Source organism: Orbicella franksi, chromosome 13 (assembly GCF_964199315.1).
Source record: "Orbicella franksi chromosome 13, jaOrbFran1.1, whole genome shotgun sequence".
Lineage (NCBI taxonomy): Eukaryota > Metazoa > Cnidaria > Anthozoa > Scleractinia > Merulinidae > Orbicella > Orbicella franksi.
The window spans coordinates 12,092,312-12,111,020 of record NC_138157.1 but is presented as its reverse complement, the minus strand read 5'-3'; the positions used below and the strand labels follow the sequence as shown (position 1 = coordinate 12,111,020).

Genomic DNA, 18,709 nt, shown 5'->3' with positions numbered 1-18,709 from the left:
GGAAGCTTGACGCCATATGGCTGAAGCAATCAGATGCAAAGGCTAAAATGGGCAATGTTTTTAACATGTAGACACTTGTATGGCTTTTACAAGTCTGCTTCTTTTTCCCTCGTAGGAGTCTGATCTCCCCGCATGTGGCAATGACTTCACCTTCACAGAAATCTCGAAAACATGGCGAGCTACATCCATCCCCTGGCAAATTACATGTAACAATATTAGCATCAGAATGGAGATCAACTAAAGGCGGACTCTCCACCATAAACAGAGAATTAGCCATAGAGTTGGCTAAATGTCCTGAGGTGCAAATCTCTTTCTTTGTTCCACAATGCAGCGAAGAAGACAAGAAAACGGCCCTTGGTCACCACATTGAAATTGTCGAGGCAACAAGACTGACCGGGTACGATGAACTAGAATGGCTTAGCTTTCCGCCAGATCATTTGCAAATTGATGTCATCGTTGGTCATGGGGTGAAGCTTGGTCACCAAGCACAAGTAATAAGGAAGTCTCACAAATGTAAGTGGATTCAAGTTGTCCACACAGACCCAGAGGAACTGGGAATGTATAAGTCCTACCAAAATCCGATTTCCACGGGCGAGAAGAAGCACAAAGTAGAAGTGGAACTTTGCGAAAAGGCTGACTTCGTTGTGGGAGTTGGGCCGAAGTTGTGCGAGGCTTTTCGCAGATATCTTCGCTGGTGTAAGAAAGATGAAACCATTCTTGATATTACCCCTGGTGTCTTTGATGAATTTGTGGATGTTGAACACGCTGCTAAAAAGAGAGAACGATGCGGCATTTTAGTGTTTGGCCGCGGAGATGCTGAAGATTTTCAGTTAAAAGGTTTTGATGTTGCTGGCAAAGCCGTCGCTGAGTTGAATGATGCTCATCTTGTTTTCGTTGGTGCCCCTGAAGGAAAGCACGAGGACATAGCAAAGCGTCTGCTTGAGTGTGGTCTTCCTGCTCACCGCCTGACAGTGAGAAGCTTTCTGCAAAGCAGAGAGGGTTTGAAACGATTGTTCTGCGAAGTAGATCTTGTACTGATGCCTTCCAGAACAGAGGGATTTGGCTTGACTGGTCTAGAGGCATTATCAGCTGGCCTCCCTGTACTTGTCAGCAAGAACTCAGGATTTGGAGAAGCCCTAGGTAAAGTACCGTTTGGTTCAGCATGTGTGATTGATTCTGAGGATCCTCTGGTGTGGGCTGAAGCCATCAAGGAAGTTTGGAAAAAAGATAGAGAGACAAGACTTCAGGAGGCTGAACTGTTACGTTCTTCCTATAAGATGAAATACAGTTGGGCCAAACAAAGTAAAGACCTTGTTGAGAAGATGGTTAACATCGTTAATCAGGGTATGTATTTTGGTTGTAACTTTGCAGCAGACCTTTGTATCTTCGTATTTATATCTAATCAATAGGTCTTGACAAAGTTTTGTTGATTTCTTAGTTTAAAAGTGAGGGTTTCTTGAGTGAAATCTCGCAAATTTTGCCAGCGTTTTGTTTTTTAAATATGTGCGTGTTAAACCATATTTTTCAATCTTAAGCTGCCTTTCCCCGTAACGTATCGAGTACAGGGGTGGGGTAGGTAAATCTTATCCTGACCGAAGAAATAACAGAAACGTTTATACCAGGTAGTACAAATTGTCGTTGGATTTATGGATACTTTCCGTTCTACATGAGGAAACAATATAGGATAACTGTTCATATTTCTCTTGTTCTGTAGATTGTGAGAAGTCAACTCAGGGAGAAGAGGGATCGTCTGTTTCATCTACTACCCAGGGTACTCAGACGATGAGTGGAGAACAGACAGGTACCTGCGGCTCTGAACACTAAAAAATCAAATTCATATTCTGATTAACTTAGCTTCTGATATCAAGCTTACTTCCTAATAGTCATTAAATGATGAAAATTAGCTAGGCACAATTCACGAGTAAAAGAAGAAATACATGTAATGAACATCGTTAAGTTTTCAAACTTGGTTATTTATTTGGTCCTACAAAGACACCAGTGTAATAATTTTGCGCCTGTCTCTTATTACCTGATTACGTTTGTGGCCCTCGTACAGTTATTACAATTGTAACTTTTAGTCCATTTGTGGCCTACCCTCATGATACATCTGTTGCAAATTAGCAGTTCTCGTCAGGAAAGGAAAAGGTGAAGAGCAGATCAATATCCCATCAATTATGGCTTTAAGCTTGAACAGTCATGTGGTCATCTAATTTTTGTGTCAGTTTCGTATAATTTCCGATTCTTATTTTAAGTTCGATTTTTGAGCATGGATGTAGAAAAAAAATTATGTAAACTAGAGAAATGCATGACCGATTGCTTAGTTACCCAGTTAGAATTAGTTGAAACTGAAGGAATTTTTGTTTGCTTCCAGCTATGAACATTATTCATGATCTGCAGCAAATGCAGTGCGATCCAAACAAGTTGAAAACTGGCCTGTCAGAAGATCTACAAAAGATTGCTTCAGACAAGGGATTCAGCATTTGTGACAACCCAGGATCTGGAAACTGTATGTTCCACGCGCTGTCAGAGCAACTTCAAAGCGTGAAAGGAATGCAAATTTCAGAAACAGAACTGCGGAAAAAGTTAGTCGAATGCCTTGAGAACTCCCCCAAACTGGTAAGTCAATGGTCCACAGGTGGCTTCTGCTGTAAATAAACCTGGGCTTTGTACAAGACTGGGAAAACAGGGCTCTGAAATCTCTTTGAGTAACTGATGGTGAAATTTCAGGTCCATAGTCTTTCCTCGAGTGCGTGGGCCAAATAACCAGTAGATGCTTTGGTATTAGTAGGTACTTTGTGTCCCTGGCTCAATCGAGCGATGTTACTTTATTAAGAAAACTATCTGTCAACTTAATTTCATAAAATCTGTCCCCTGAATAACCAAGTTAGGCTTTGACTAATCATTCAGTGTAAAATGGTGAATCATTGTTAAGAACTTGAAAAACTAAAGTTTATTTTGGTATAAGCAAGGACATAGATAATGAAGGGAAATGGTTACGAAGGCCGATAAACATTAAAGAAACAAACGATCAGGCCAATATATAATAGATGTTTGAAGGTGGCCCTGCGCATCGTTTGTTTTATGCTCGTAGAATATGCATGAATTACATAATCACAATGCCTCTTTTTTTGTTAGTTGTATGAGCAAACATATATCCACCTTTTGTATTTGCCAGCTTTTATGCAGGGGTCAACATGCAAAAGAGAAAACAAAAACATACAACAAAGAACTTTGCCAGCTTTCCTAACCATTTCCTTGTATTAGTTATGTCCAGGACGATGGACATATTGTGTCAGCTACAATGTATTTTAAGCCTGTTCAATTAACTTTAAAGTTTTTTCTCTCTCAAAGACCGATGAAACAGATCTGTTCAACTTTGTCCATGGATACCCATCTTGGGCTGATTACTTGAGGAGCATGGAAAAGGATGGCACATGGGGCGATCACTTGGTTCTCCGTGCCGCAGCAAACTGCTACAAAACTCCTATTCGTGTAATCAGCAGTCTTGGCTGTGATATAATCATCAATCCAGATCGTCCTGTTGACTACACCAGCCCGCTTGTTTTGGGGCATATCCATGAGAAACACTATGTCAGCCTTCGACCCAGACAAGGTAAGTTGTAAGGCTTTGATGAGCGAGTAAAACCAACATAAAAAGCATGTGCTCTTTATTTTAACGTAATTAACGAATGACTCTCAATAACAGTCGAACCTGTATATATCGACCACCTTCGGGACTTGAGGAACTGGCCGCTTAATACAGATGGCCGCTCAATACAGGATCAGTAAAAATACTCGCTGGGCGTGGTGTAACGATATGGTGCCGTTCTTCAGCACATTGCGGACATCTGGAAAGCGTTAACGATACTAAACGGCCGATTTTCAGCTTACAGTAGCTTTGTAAATGTCATTTCTCTATGGTGATGATGGAAGCATTTTAAATACAATAAAATACCGCATAAAATGACATGTGGCGTAGTTTCTGTTTGAGGGTGGCCGCTTAATACAGCTAAAAATAACAAAGAAAGACAAACATAGGACTGCTACAGGGTAGCCGCGGCCGCTTAATTGATAGTGCCGCCTTATACAGGTAACAAATACAGCGTTTGTATGAGCGAAAAATCGGGAATTTGAAAACTGGGCGCTTAATAGTGGGTGGCCGCTTAATACTGGGCCGTTATATGCAGGTTTGATTGTATTGTTGACCCCGAAATTCAAAATTGCCTGGCTTTTAGGTTCATGATAACAAAACATAAAACAACATCGTAAGGGAAGTAGATTGTAAGAGGTGACTGATAAAGTGTTTTTATGTGAACTGTTATAGGCACTATTCCCAAATTAACCTCCGCAAAAGAGGAATCAAATTATGCTCAGCTGTGTCAGATTCTGGTCACTGTGGGTTCAGGAGTCCTGAGAGAAACATTTGACAGAATCATTCCACCACAAAATCTTCGGAAACATTTGAAAGACTATCAAAATCATGAGACACTGCGGTCACTTCAAAAGCAAAGAATCCTCACTTCAAAGCAATGGGGTCAACTGTATCCTGATCGTGCTTCTTCGGTGTCATCCGAACACTTCGACCCTACACTTCTTATGGTTCTGTTGAGGACAGTTTGTGAGTTGACTCCGCCAACTGCTGGCTGGGACGCACTTCCTCATGCAGTAGACACCAGTCGTGAGGCTGACATAGCCCGTGTGAGGTATTTCATGAATACTTTGCTTGACCATGCAGACAAATCTCGTGTTAGTGATGCAGTATTTGTTAACTACTGCGAGAACATCCGGGAAACGCTGGTGAGATTAGGAGGAGCTCGATATGGTAACGCCATGGACAAAATCATGCAGCAGAAAGCGGACCCTATCACCGAGGTGCATTACAAGGAGCTCCTGATCCAGTGGAAAAAGAACGAGGACTACATCAAGGACAAAATGAATGAGCTGCATGGTGCGACGCAATCTTCTGGAGATGAGGGTGAGTTCTTATTTCACAATAGTTACAAATGGAATAATCATGTCAGAACCGACTCTTGTCAGTAATTCCGTTCTGCTGATACACTGCGACTTCTTCTTATTCCATAAATGCCTTTTTATTGAATATTTGAAAGTGCAACAAAGAAAACAAAGAAATACAGGCAGTCAACCTTGGAATTTATCCCCTGAAAATCGGAGACAAACGGGGCCTTTCTAGTCATGGACGCCATTCCGTAAAATAATCACTTTCCTAGCTGTGAGGACGGAAACTTTTCCAACGAGCAGAAAAAAGGTACATATCAGCATAACGGCTGAAGAGAATAAGTCAAAAAGAGCATGCAGAACTCAAAGAAAACTTTAACAAATTTCTCCATGTGCGCACGTCCCAAAAAAAAAACATTGAAATTGTCTCGTTCAGGAGAGATTTTTTTGTGTTGTGCTTCAATTACTCGAGATAACAGCGCCCAATTCCATCCCCCTGGGGAGGACAGTTACATAAAGCTATGTGCAGCGTCCACTTTCCGTTTTGAAATAAAATAAATCACCGAAGTCAAAGGCTTAAAATGTTTTACCTTAGTTGAACTTGCATTTTTCCAAGACTAAACACAATTTGATCAGCACCAAGTTATTTGCAACTGTTTTGAAAGAGGAGAATAGTATTGTCTTTTGACCTAGTATTAATAACGGCATATTCGGACTTTTTTACTCTGGCTCCCTCTACTTTGAAAATTTCAAATGTATACCTTTTAAATTTTGTTTCTGTGATTCTTCTGGAGAAGGACGTTTTGTCGACATTTTATTCATAACATTTATTTAGTACATTGCAACAGGAAAGTTTGTTACGCTTATTTCGTACTGGTGAAAGCGGTTTTTGTTGAATTCGAAAACTTTTATTTATCAAGTGCCAAAAAAGAGATCAAGCAAGTCGACATCATAAACATTCCTGATATCTTATGCATGGTAAAGATATTTGCAAAATTATAATTTTTAATTCTCTTAAACCGAAGTAATTTATATTTCCTAGCTTGGTTAACATAAAAAGCGTATGTTCTTATCTGATTTATTGTCGTTTTCTCTTTTTCTAGGCATGCCTTATCCAGCAAATGAGATAGAAAGAATCCGCCAGCTCTACAAAACTCGTGAAGGAAGTGTGCTGCCAGTACCATGGTGTGAAGATTTCAGCTTTCATCTGGATGAGATTTTCACCAGGCTCAGGTTTTTGAACAAAGAAAAAGCAAGAGGAACACTGGCTGAAGAAATCACCAACATGACAGCTATCTTCAAAGCCCATGAAGGATGTCAGAAGCCACGGACTGTTTTGATTGAAGGAGATCCTGGCATGGGAAAGACAACTTACTGTCAAAAGCTGGCTTATGACTGGGCAAATAGACGGGAAGAATGGGACGCGTCTTTTCCAGAAATCCAATTGCTGCTACTGCTTAGATGCCATGATATCGAAACTAACATCTGGGAGGCTATCGAAGAGCAAATTCTCCCCGAAGATATTAACGAAGAATCCAAAGAAAACTTTTTCAAATTCATCCGTGAAAATCAGTCCAAAGTTTTGTTAGTACTTGATGGTTTAGATGAAGTGGATGATTCTAGTAAACTGGCCATGTACTTAAAACTTGCTGAAGGTAGAGAGTTCTCTAAATGTCGCATCGTTCTTACATCTAGACATGAAGCTGGAATGAAATTTAGGCGGTTCTGTGATACCCTGTGGGAAATTGTGGGATTCACTACGGAAGATGCAGAAAGTTTCATCTTCAAGTACTTTAAAAACAATTTGCCTTTGGCTCACAAACTCCTAGAACAACTTTCACCTTGGTCAGGATCTAGAGACTTACGTGAAATGATGGCAAATCCTTTAAACACCACTTTACTTTGTCTTCTTTGCGAGGATTTCCAGGGTTCTTTTCCGACGAGCAGGACTCAATTGTACATTGAAATTGTACTCTGTGTTTTGAGAAGATATGAAGAGAAGAACCAATTGCCGAGTACCAACGACGACCTGATTAAAGTTTACGAGAAAGAGCTGATACATCTAGGGCATATGGCGTTCAAGTCTCTGTGTGAAGGACAGCTATATATTGAAGAAAGCAGATTTGATTGCAGTTCCACTGTTTTAAGTCTTTTAACTAAGTTTGGATTTTTATCACTCCAAGTCAGTCTAGGTAGTCGCAGAAGACGTTGTGTGCGTTATGGATTTATGCACAAGAGCTTTCAAGAATTCTTTTGTGGTTTCTATCTCGCTTCAAAGATTCTCAGCGGAGAAGTTGACTGTGACACAGTAGTGACAGATGAGAGATATTTAGATGAACTGAAACAAGCATTTTTGTTCATGAGTGGAATTGTTGTCTCACGATCTGAAGAAACCGCAGTGTGTCTTGTAAAAAGCATCGCCGCACACATAAACGGCGAAAGTCAAATAAGTAGGGATCTGGAATTTGCGTTTGACTGTATAGAGGAGTGCGTAACCCATAAGAAAAACCTTCTATCGCAATTATTGCATACTTTTGGCTTCCACCTTGACATTACGGCTATAGACTTACGCGATCGTGGGTTACAGAACCTTGAGTATTTCTGTGAAGCTCTTCCTGTAAATACCACTTTGACTCATTTGGATTTGAGTGTGAACGGGATTGCTGCTTCTGGTGCTGCTTCCCTCTCTGATGCTATTAAAGTCAATACCGTATTGACTAATTTGGATTTGAGTTGGAACGTGATCGGCGCTTCTGGTGCTGGTTCCCTCTCTGATGCTATTAAAGTCAATACCGTATTGACTAATTTGAATTTGAGTTGGAACAGGATTGGTGCTTCTGGTGCTGCTTCCCTCTCTGATGCTATTAAAGTCAATACCGTATTGACTAGTTTGTATTTGAGTTGGAACGTGATCGGCGCTTCTGGTGCTGGTTCCCTCTCTGATGCTATTAAAGTCAATACCGTATTGACTAATTTGGATTTGAGCAGTAACGACATTGGTGATTCAGGTGCTGGTTTCCTCTCTGATGCTATTAAAGTCAATACCGTATTGACTAGTTTGGATTTGAGTGGGAACGGGATCGGCGACTCAGGTGCTGGTTCCCTCTCTGATGCTATTCGAGTCAGTACCGTATTGACTAATTTGAATTTGAGTAGGAACAGGATTGGTGATTCTGGTGCTGCTTCCCTCTCTGATGCTATTAAAGTTAATACCGTATTGACTAATTTGAATTTGAGTGAGAACAGGATTGGTGCTTTTGGTGCTGGTTCCCTCTCAGATGCTATTACAGTCAATACCGTATTGACTAATTTGGATTTGAGTGGAAACGACATTGGTGATTCTGGTGCTGGTTCACTCTCTGATGCTATTTAAGTCAATACCGTATTGACTAATTTGGATTTGAGTAGAAAAGGGATTGGTGATTCTGGTGCTGGTTTCCTCTCTGATGCTATTAAAGTCAATACCGTATTGACTAATTTGAATTTGAGTTGTAACTGGACTGGTGCTTCTGGTGCTGGTTCCCTCCCTGATGCTACTAAAGTCAATACCACTTTGACTAATTTGAACTTTTAGTCGGATCCAGATTGGTGATTTTGAACGTGCTTCCCTCTCATACACAAACGGACAATATTGCATTCAGTATAATTGTTGTAGGTTTCAAACTACTTGTTAGGGCTTGTAGCTAATCTAACCCAGTATCTTGTATAGCGTGCAAGAATGTAAATGCCTGATTTCTGTGGAATTGCTGTAAATTATTGTTGTAAAGTTTGTTATCGCCAGGAACATGGCAGTCGTAAATATACAGTGTGGCTTCCAGAAGAGAGTTTGCGTGAGTGTGTCTGAATCTTGATCTTGAAAATCGTTTCAATGTAAAAATACTTTTCAAGATTGTAACCTGTGTCGGAATCTGATCAGCGCTTACGTGTCGCTGGCGACTTAAGGTAGTCGTAATTCAGGGCTTCAAATAACGGCCGGTCAACGGACAATGTCCGGTCAAAAATAGTTTTGTCCGGTCAAATCCTTAGATGGCCGGACAATTTGTCCAGTTGTTCCCGCTGGTAAAGAAAAAATTCAGAGTTTCAAGTTTTAAATATTTAAAGGTTCGATATTATTGGCGTTTGTGAAAAAAGAGGGGAAAAAAGGCGGATACTTAACTACCAGACAAGAGCTTTTAATAAATGATTCGTAATAGTTATATAATTTCCGGCTATCGTTGCACATTTTCGCTTTGTCATTGACCAAGTCGTCACCGCAAATTAGTGGGTGTAAATTACTTTATTTGAAGCCCTGCTTAAACTATCGAAAAACGGAGGCTCTATTTTCACCAGTACAGTGGTAGACAATTTCACATAGCAATGCCCACAGGAACGGTTGTTGTGTATCAGAAAAGTGCTTTCAATTTATGTCCATCAATTACATTTTACTTCAATTGTATTTGAGACAGAATATTTAATGACGTAAATCGAATGAAAAATTTAGAATCATTTAAGGGACCGTTCATTTTTTATGAGGGAGCGGGAGCTGGTGGGATTTGGGAAGCACCATTTAAAAATCGCATGACCCCCCCTCAGCTTACCAATTTTTTCACATGGCCCCCCCTTATAGCGGTCATTTTTTGGGATGACCCCCCCCCCAAAAAAAAATTGAACAAACAATATTCAGATTTCAACTTTTTTAATATTTCTCTAGTATCCCCCTACTTCACGTTATTGTGCTCACTATGAAGACAATATTTACAATCTCTATACGACAGAGAGCTGTTGTTTAAAAAACAAATCAAAAGAAAGAGAAGTCAATTTCGGATCTCCTAGTTGTGGCTCGCCCTGAGCGTGTGGCATTTGGCCTCTCATTGGCATCTTCCTCATCTGAATTGATGAATGCAAGAATGACGTCACTTGAGTCATCTTCTCCCCCAGAGTCAATGGCATCACTATCATACTCATCATTGTCACTTTCATCCGTTTCACAGCTGTCAGCACTTGCCCTGTTGTCATTTTGTGTCAATGTCCTGGCATTTCTCAGTGTTGGTTGGCCAGCTCTGAGAGGACTCTTCTGCTGCAAGCATGAATGTCTTACAATTGCCTTTACTTTCTCACTCTTGCTGCTTTTCAAATGCTGCTTCAGCCCGTGGTGGTTTGAGTACTTGTTTAGTTCTGGAACACGTAGCTTTTTAAGCTTGGTTAGATCTTCGCACAACTCAGTCCAAGGATAATCCTCCTCCCTACTTAACTTTGCCTTTTCTTCTGCTCTCTTTTTCCTTTTAAATTCCAGCACTTCAAGATGCTGAAGATAATCCACCACAAACTTCGATTTGACAATAAACTTATCTGCAAATAGAGCAACGCTCTCTAGGTCAGATAAAACCAGCCTGCCACTTCCATGCTCTTTCTTCTTTATATTGTTAATCCAATCGGGGAAAGAGCGCATTACTACATGAGCATCATGAAAGAGGCTCATTCCAAAATGCGCAATAATGGCGAAAGCGACGAGTCGTTTAAGAAAAGGTTTACAGCTGAACGATCCAGGCAGTTTGACATCTTACAAGCAAAAGAAGCAATCTTTCTAAGTGCGGATGGCTGTTCAGAAAGGGCGAGTGAGTTTTCCATGCAAGGGTACCAGTTGAAGTCCAGTGATGGAAGAAAACTGAACTTCTCCATCAAAGAGCACAGAGCAATGGTGGAAAAGTTGAATGTCATTGAAAGATGTAAAGGAACACGATTCCACACTCTTTCAGTCCAATGGGCTTGCTTTAAAGCAGGGCGAAGAATTTGCCCACAGTTTTAATGTAAAACAGATCAAATGTACAGAAGCTAAGTTGACGAAGGTCACGCAGGACATGGAAGCACTAGAAAATAAGAAGAGCAATTATAACAGCATATTCAAAGGCATACTCAAACAGCACATCAACAAAAGGAGAAGGAAAAAAGAAAACCGCAGAAAGTCAAATGAAAGAAAGAGGAAGCGGACTGAAAACAACGTCCAACGAGTTTATGGAATCTGTGTTGGAAACCCGTTAGGAAATGATCTTCCACAATGCCTTGTGTACCCTCCTGGAACGGCCGTCCCGGAAGAGTGTCTTAAAGTTGACGATGTTGCCACGTCGATATTTAGAAGAGATGGGCCATACATCGCACAGCTCTCGGAAGGGAATTATTTCACCAATGCTGCAAGAAGCAGAATCACCACCAACCTTGAGCGGGAAGTCAGAGATTATGTTTACACCTTCATGTACCCTGAAGAGTACACTCTAACGGAAAGCAGTGCTGCTTCTTGCAGCATTGGTGAAAGAGACTCCCATAGCAGCACAAGCGGCGACGAAGAACTCGACGACAGCGGAGATGAAGATGAGTGCCATTGAAAGTTGCATTCAAAAATAACAGTGTTAAATACTTCTTTTCAGTAGCTACAAATGCTTTTTGTCGCCAAACGTTTTTTTAAAGCAGAAGGAAAGTTTGTAATAAATTTGTATCGTGCCTTCTATGTTTATTCTATAGCAATTTTTTTGATATTCAAACATTATGCCATTTTAAAGTTTTACTAAAATACATCACGTGACCCCCCCTTTTCCCCTTATTTTTTTGGGATGGCCCACCCTCGAAAGCCATTTTTTTTCGCATGGCCCCCCCCAAATCCCACCAGCCCCCCCTACCTCATAAAAAGTGAACGGTCCCTAATACTCTAATATTTATCAAATGATATATCTCAACCCTTTATTCCCCCGGTGTTCTAAAACACATTGATTTTGGCTCTCAGCGAGGATAACAACAAAGCGCAATCAACAGACCCTTCGGGCCATCTTGGATAACGTCTTCCTGTCATACAATACAGTCCTCCAAGTTACGGGTCCCTCGCAGCCAACCATTAGGCCATTACGTCTTCCTTTATAGAACTAAGTTACGTTTGATACGTTTTCATACCATCTAGCACTTATAGCAGATACGTTTTGCTGTGAATTCTGTTGCTGAACTTTGCTGATCAAGACTGGAGTACTTCCTCACGCGGGCGTAAGTTTCCGACGCCCTCAAAAGCCTGTTACACGAGTTCCGCATATCGTCTCGATACAGACTTTTCTTCTCTCAAACCCTAATGAACAACCAAATGATGACCTAGGTCTCCATAGATCAATTGATCATGCCGAATTTAGTAAATAGGTGAAAGCTTGCCCCCTGGCATACTTTTCTTTGTAAAGACCCTTGGCAAGTTTGGGGTCCCATGTTTTCATGAGCAACCAGGGGCTTTCTCCTAAACGACAAGAGAATGAAATTGGAGTTTGCAAAATTGGTATCAAATCGACTGGCGAGACGTATCATTTCTTTGAATAAAAAATTGGAAAAGCGTGACATCGTCAAAAAGGCCCATTATTTGCGATGTTGCAATCTGCCGATATATAAAGAGTAGAATTTCGAAAGCGAAAAGCGGAAGTGGGAATACCGTCAGAATTTACGTTATAGATGTAGAAGAATTAAAAAAAACAACTCTTTAGAATTTAAACTGAGAAGGACTTAGAGTGCACAAAGAAAAATTGAAAGGCAGAACTCCTAAAGGACAACCGTAATAAGGACAAAAAACAAATATCATAATACTTCGACACAATGGGATGCTTTAGATACTTTACATGACAGAAAGTTGGCATGAAACTTCCGTTTTTGGACAGCTGACCACCATTCTACAAGTCGTGGGCTCACTAAGTTTTCGTTTTCGAAAATTTGATGGAAATGGCGATGCATCATATTCAGGCTTCTTGTCTGGGAAGTCCTGATTGAAATTAAGCTAAGAGTTTCATTTCTCACTATAATTTCCCACACAGCCCAGCTTTTAGCCAATTTCTTTATCTGCAAGCGCCTTTTACAGGAAGCCGTACGTTCATGTCCCCCGCTTCGGGGATAAAGTTTAAACTTCTCACAGCTCGCAAATACAGGAATCGTGATCTTTTTCATTTGAAGTTCAAGAAGAGCACTTGTATATTCTGAGGAACAAGACATGTCTTCGCCTGTAGTCTACACGCTTCTCTTTAGATGGATTCTTCCTCTCGTCTTGTCAGGAGCTCGAGGTGCGTGTTTTTGTCCGTTTATTTCATACATGTTTATTTCGTAACAGCTGAATCGTAGTGCGGGCATTCATGGGGGTGTATTTCTCGTGTATATTTGATTTAAACGGTGTGTTATATAAATTTACGTTCATTGCTTTGCACTGAATGATTTTTTTATTTTGGCAGACCAGCTTTTCGTGTTTCTGAGAGACTGCGAGGGTTTTTGCACGCAACGTTTATCGTGTTGACACGGTGAGACACCGACCTGCTCAGACGTAAAACAAATCAATTTGAAATGCCACTAACCAACCTTTTTACCGTTTACCGTGTGATTAAATAGTTTCTTTTTAGAGCAACGAAGCATGTCATTTGATTGACATCTCTTTCAGTCTCTAGAATCGAAAGCTCTCAAAGGAGTTGGTCAGTTAAATTACAACCACATAAGCTGCCACTCCATCATTGCTGGTGACGTAATTTGTTGGTAATTTGACTACACTTTCAAAACTGCTCTTTTGAAAATTTTTACTTTCTATATGGATAAGTATCTCTGAACAGTCTCTGTTTTAATTAAAAATTATCAACACTTGACAGTTTTTGATTGAACACTGTAGATGATTCTTTAACATTTTCAAGTTTGTTTCTTTTTCAGCTTGTTGCTTCAGAATCAATGACTTCTCTGTCATTTACTTGTGTTGTCTTCTGGCTATTCCTCTGCTACCAAATCCCTCACGAGGTTTGAAAGATCACTTGACATGTGTACTTTTCTTTTAGAGAGTTAGCTCCATGCAATGTACATGTAGGAGGTAGAGGCAGAGGTGGGGAAGGGGACCCCAGGGGAGTATTCCATAAAGTGATGGAGTATGTTTGATGCAAATGTCAATTCCGTTTCTTGACAACTGTAGCCGTAACTATATTCTGACTTCTTGTTTATGAACTTCGTAATTAAAAAATTTACCCTCAGATGGGAGGGTCTTGATGGCATTGTCATAATTACCAGACTTAACATCAAGCAAAAAACATCTACAGCAGGTATTTATAGTTTTAAAGAAACTGTTGGGCTATGTCAGCAAGCAAGTGAAGCACACTACTATTTATCAACTCAAAGTTGATACAGCTAACTTAACCACCGTAGTAGAAAGCCAGTGAAGCTGACTCTTTGTCAGAGCAAAAACTAGGGTGCAAGCAGCCTGAATTTGAGCATTGGCCAGGGACATTGTGTTGTGTTCTTGGGCAGGGCAATTAACTCTACAGTATTATTCTCATTACAACTGAATAAATGAGTACCAGTTAACTATAAGATAACTTGGCAATAAATTTGTTGGGGAGAGGAGGAGAGACTGGGATGGGATGAACTTAAAATACATTTAACTTCCAATCCAGGTTTGGCACACTTCCTTTTGGTCACATTGTGTTAATTCCACATTCTTACAATTTATTTGTTCTTATCACTGTATCTCTGTAATTATTTATCTTTGCAGCTTTTGGCTCTACGGGACATTTTCAGAAGGCACTGTTGGGTCTCTCTGTGTTTGCCTTGATGGCGCAGATTATTTTTCAGATAGTCTTAGGAGCCCTGCCACCCTACGGACATTTCTTTCCAAATTGTAAGCAATAATATCAACTGTCATTCAACTTACATGTTGTTGTCTTGCGTGGGCTGTTGCTTAAAATTATTTCAACCTTGACTTTTGTACAAAATGATTTTCTTGAAGCATGATCTAGGTATGAAGGGATTTTTTACCACGATTTCCGCGACTAACAACACAATGTTCTACTGTTTAACAGGTTCAAGGTATGAGCAACTTACCAGACAAATTGGACTTAGTAGGTAAGTGACTGCACTTTCTTTGTACATGTGATATACTCTTTCATCACACTCAACACATGTTACTTTCCTCTGTCCTTTTTTGAGTGCATTGAATAATAATATGAAAAGCAGGGCTTGAAAAAAACTGGAATTCAAGCAGCCCTCAAATTTTGCTTGCCCTGGGCAAGTCCTATCTTTTTTTTATTTAGTTGGCATACGACTCGCCTGGGCCCTTGCTTATCGGACAAGGGAGAATAAAAAGTTACTTGCCTGCTTGAAAAATCTACATGTACTTGTCCTAGAAACCGTGATGGCACTTTTTTGAGACCTGATTCTAAAATTAATTATCCCTTAAAAAGTAAGAAGCAAAATTATTGATACATGTATTTATGGGTGTTCTTAAATGTGAAGTACTGTAGCAACATCCCCAAAGTAACAACTTTTGGAAAAGTAATGACTACAACGTTTAATGTAACTTGACATTCAGTATATCTGTGTCTGGATGGAGGAGAACCTCTTACAAATTGATCACACTTAAATGGCTCAAGTAGTACGTTGGAGTAGTCTATACAGTTACAGCTTTTAGCTATAAACCCTGACATAGAAACCCCTTGAAAGTAATGATTGTGTTATATTGTAATGTTTGTTTGGAACTTTAAGCAAGGTACTAGAAATGCCATTTTGGATATGGGTTATTGGTCAAGATGGCTGGATATTGGCCAAGTTCTTTTGTTGCATGTTTATAGACCAAGATAGAGTCAAAGTCCATGAACTCATAAAAAAAAGAACAAGGCCAATATCTAACCATCTTGACCAAACAAGCTTGGTCAATAAAGGATTTATTATATGGCTTTCAGAGAAATGTTTCTTGCGGGACACAGTGGAAAGTCCAGAGCGAGTAAGATACATGTAGCTCCATCTTGCTTTTTCAGGTAGTCAATCACAGCACCGGAATTGGTTCATCTTGCCCACTCATGGAGCTGGCCATAGAATGAATTAAAATGAATTCTAACCTTATCATGTAGCCCTGACTATGAATGATCTACAGTCGCTTGCATCTAAGCATGAACACATGATGCCAAAACATGCTCTAATTAGGTGCCAAAGGTGGCATGATTAGTCATCAACCATTTGAAGTTTAGCAGAGCTTAGCAAGAACTTTCGCGCTCAAAGTTCAGCACACAAAATGGCAGAAAGATTGGACATTGAAGACTTCTGCAGAGAAATTGACTCTGACCTGTGTCAATATGCATATGCCTTTTGAGAAAGTTGTTTTACTTCTAGTATAACCAAGAAATATCGGCGTGAGGAAGACTTTCAGAGTCTTTCAGAGCTGGTTAACTTCAAATGTTTGATGAGCAATCATGTCATGTTTGACACCCAATTAGAGCATGTTTCAGTGTCATGTGTTCATGCTTAGATGCAAGCGATGGTACATCCTCTTTTTTCTTAGAAAAAAAAGCAGTGTTGCATAACTATGCAACACACTGTGAGAACAATGTAAGTGAAGAGACCATGTGAAGGGAGTTGTTTTCGACTGATGGTACACTGACATAAGACTTTTTTTCAATCCTGTAGGTTTGATGGTGTTTCAGCACTGGACATCTGCAGAATCATTGTCCCAGATGTGGCAGTTATAGCTGTATCAATAACATGTGCTGTCTGTTGCCGAGGATTAGTTGCTTCCTCCCCACTTCGTCCAGAGACCCCACAACATATAAGAACATCCCCTGACTCAACTACATGGGATAATGTGATGCCATATTTCATTGCCGTCATGTTACTCGCTGGGGGAATAATGCTACCATCACTTGCTTCTGCGATATACTTTGTGATGTTCTTGATCTTAGGAACAATGTGGGCCTGCCACAAGGCAGTTAGGCTACAACGGAAAAGAGCATTTGCCTTCGTAGGATTAGCTCTCATGATCTACTCTGGTGTGCATGTTTTGACATTTTACATGTATCAGTTCCAATTTTTTCAGAAAGTTCTTCCTTCAGAGAGTTTACTTGCCAGGTGAGGTTTCCATTAGGATTACTCACTCTTGTTACAGTATGATGTTATTGCAGTTATGTAATAGTTTCAGTTTATAATGAAGCTACAAATTAAAAGATAAATATTACAAATCTTTTTTTTGGCCTGATTCATGGCATTTATTCTCTTTTAGATGGCCTGGTTTGAAAAACTCAGCATTATAGTTCTAAAGAAATTATGTATGGGCTCATTGTTGCTTTTGTAGCACAGAAATGTTTCAGTTTTTGAAAGCCAATATTACACTCTAAAAGCTAAAAACTCACCAACTACAGTATGAAGTTTCCCAACCCATCTAGTGTGATGCCATCTCTATGCAGAGTGCTATGTCACACCATGACATCAGCAAAGGTTCTCCTATATTTAATTGTCAATCAGGCACAGTCTTACTGTACAGAAAAAACTGTTAGAAACAGAGACACGGTTTTACTTCATAAAAGTACGTAATTATATGAAATCCTGGCTATTGAACATTTATAGTAAAGGGACAGTGACTTGGCTTATAATATTGTCCTGTTCATGCAAGCTTGCTAGATTAACTTGCTGAATAATATTATAATCATGCTATAGAAAGAAAAAAAAAGCCAAACATGGTGAAGTCAAAGGAATAACTGCAGAAATAATAGACTTGCACATACAAGGTCAGTCTAATCCAAGGTTGAGACAAACTGGCAACACTTTCGCATGGGTGTCTCTAATATGGAGTCAATAAATTACAATATAAGCCATGTCAGCCTTAGCTGGTTCTCATGCAGGTCCTCTATCCTGGTCAAATTGAAATTTGGAGATGTTGGTTTTTGTGGAGGGAGGAAAACCAGAGAACCCAAAGTACAACTCTCGGAGCAAGGCACTCGGTTGGAATTGAACCCGGGCCACATTGGTCAGAGTCAAGTGCTCTCACCACTGTGCCATTCCCTTCTCCCAGTTAATTTCACTGCTAATTATTATATGGGATCATTTCTTGTTATTACTCAAATACTGTAACAGCCATGCATCATTAATTTTATTTAACAAACCTTTCTTCCTGATCACAAAAATGGGAGTAGCAAATTTTGCAAGACTTGAGAGGGGGTGCTAGTTGTACCTTTTAGGGGTCAAAAAGCAGTTTTGGTACCTCTTAGGGTGTTTAGCCTCAAAAGGTCCAAAGCTGGAGCTTTTGCAGTACCTTAATGTGGAATTAACACAACACATATGACAGGAGATAATGGGTTACTAGAATTTGTACCTCTCTGGGGTGAAAAACATTTCAAGCCATGCCCACAGAGCAGGATTTTGGTACCTCTTAGGGGCTCTTTTCAAAATTTCTGACGTGCACCCCCATCCTTTTTATATGGGAGTTCCCCCCCCTCTCCCCAATCCGGGCCATAGATGAACATCACCTAAGGCAGACACTGAGTATTGGTCCCCACCACATGTGAACACTACATTTTAGCTTCCATTAAGGGTGTCTGCTTATGGGAGGTTTAACTGCACATTTTTCAACAAGTAAATTTTTGACGTGGTTTTATAAACATGTTGTTTCCTTGTTGGTAATTGACAGGAACGTGGATCCAAATATGAGAGTCAAGCTCACTGGTGGGACCCTAGGACATGGCCTCAGTCCTATGTATCTGAGAGACAGGTAACTACACCTAACAAAGTAAATGAATTCTTACAAATACTTATTATAAAATGTGTTACTGTACGTGATCGTGCTGTTGATTCACTATAATGAGTCAATTTAGTGCCCATGATGCTAATATTGTGAATACAGTTGAATCTCCAGTTGTGACCACCTCTCATAAGCGACCACCTCTCCTCAGCGAACAGTTTTCCAAAATACCAAAAGTTTCCAAGTCAAATCACTATATTTGGAACCTCTTGTAAGCGACAACCTCTCGTAAGC

The 18,709-nt window shown here is 40.1% G+C and overlaps 2 protein-coding genes and 1 pseudogene across 5 annotated transcripts in view; all 3 read left to right on the top strand.

Annotated features, from left to right (window-relative positions):
- Positions 1 to 18,709, top strand: part of LOC145466645 (multidrug and toxin extrusion protein 1-like) — a 101,839-nt gene that overhangs the window by 74,248 nt on the left and 8,882 nt on the right. The gene's annotated exons all lie outside the window — the stretch shown is intronic.
- Positions 17 to 8,664, top strand: LOC145466634 (uncharacterized; annotated as a pseudogene). Its single transcript, XR_014041962.1, has 6 exons — positions 17 to 1,344; positions 1,715 to 1,801; positions 2,372 to 2,616; positions 3,352 to 3,613; positions 4,325 to 4,975; positions 6,060 to 8,664. The product of XR_014041962.1 is annotated as an uncharacterized LOC145466634 (transcript).
- Positions 12,671 to 18,709, top strand: part of LOC145466671 (piezo-type mechanosensitive ion channel component 1-like) — a 64,655-nt gene continuing 58,616 nt past the window's right edge. Inside the window, exons 1-5 of one of the 2 annotated variants that reach the window (XR_014041966.1) lie at positions 12,671 to 13,007; positions 13,636 to 13,719; positions 14,465 to 14,590; positions 14,772 to 14,814; positions 16,372 to 16,872. Coding sequence is in view for 1 of the 2 variants with exons in the window: in XM_081450388.1 (XP_081306514.1) it covers positions 12,938 to 13,007; positions 13,636 to 13,719; positions 14,465 to 14,590; positions 14,772 to 14,814; positions 16,372 to 16,813 (765 nt within the window). In the remaining variant the exon portion in view is untranslated. Of the gene's footprint in view, positions 13,008 to 13,635; positions 13,720 to 14,464; positions 14,591 to 14,771; positions 14,815 to 16,371; positions 17,199 to 18,709 lie in introns of those variants that run through there. The other variant, XM_081450388.1, reaches the window with a different exon arrangement.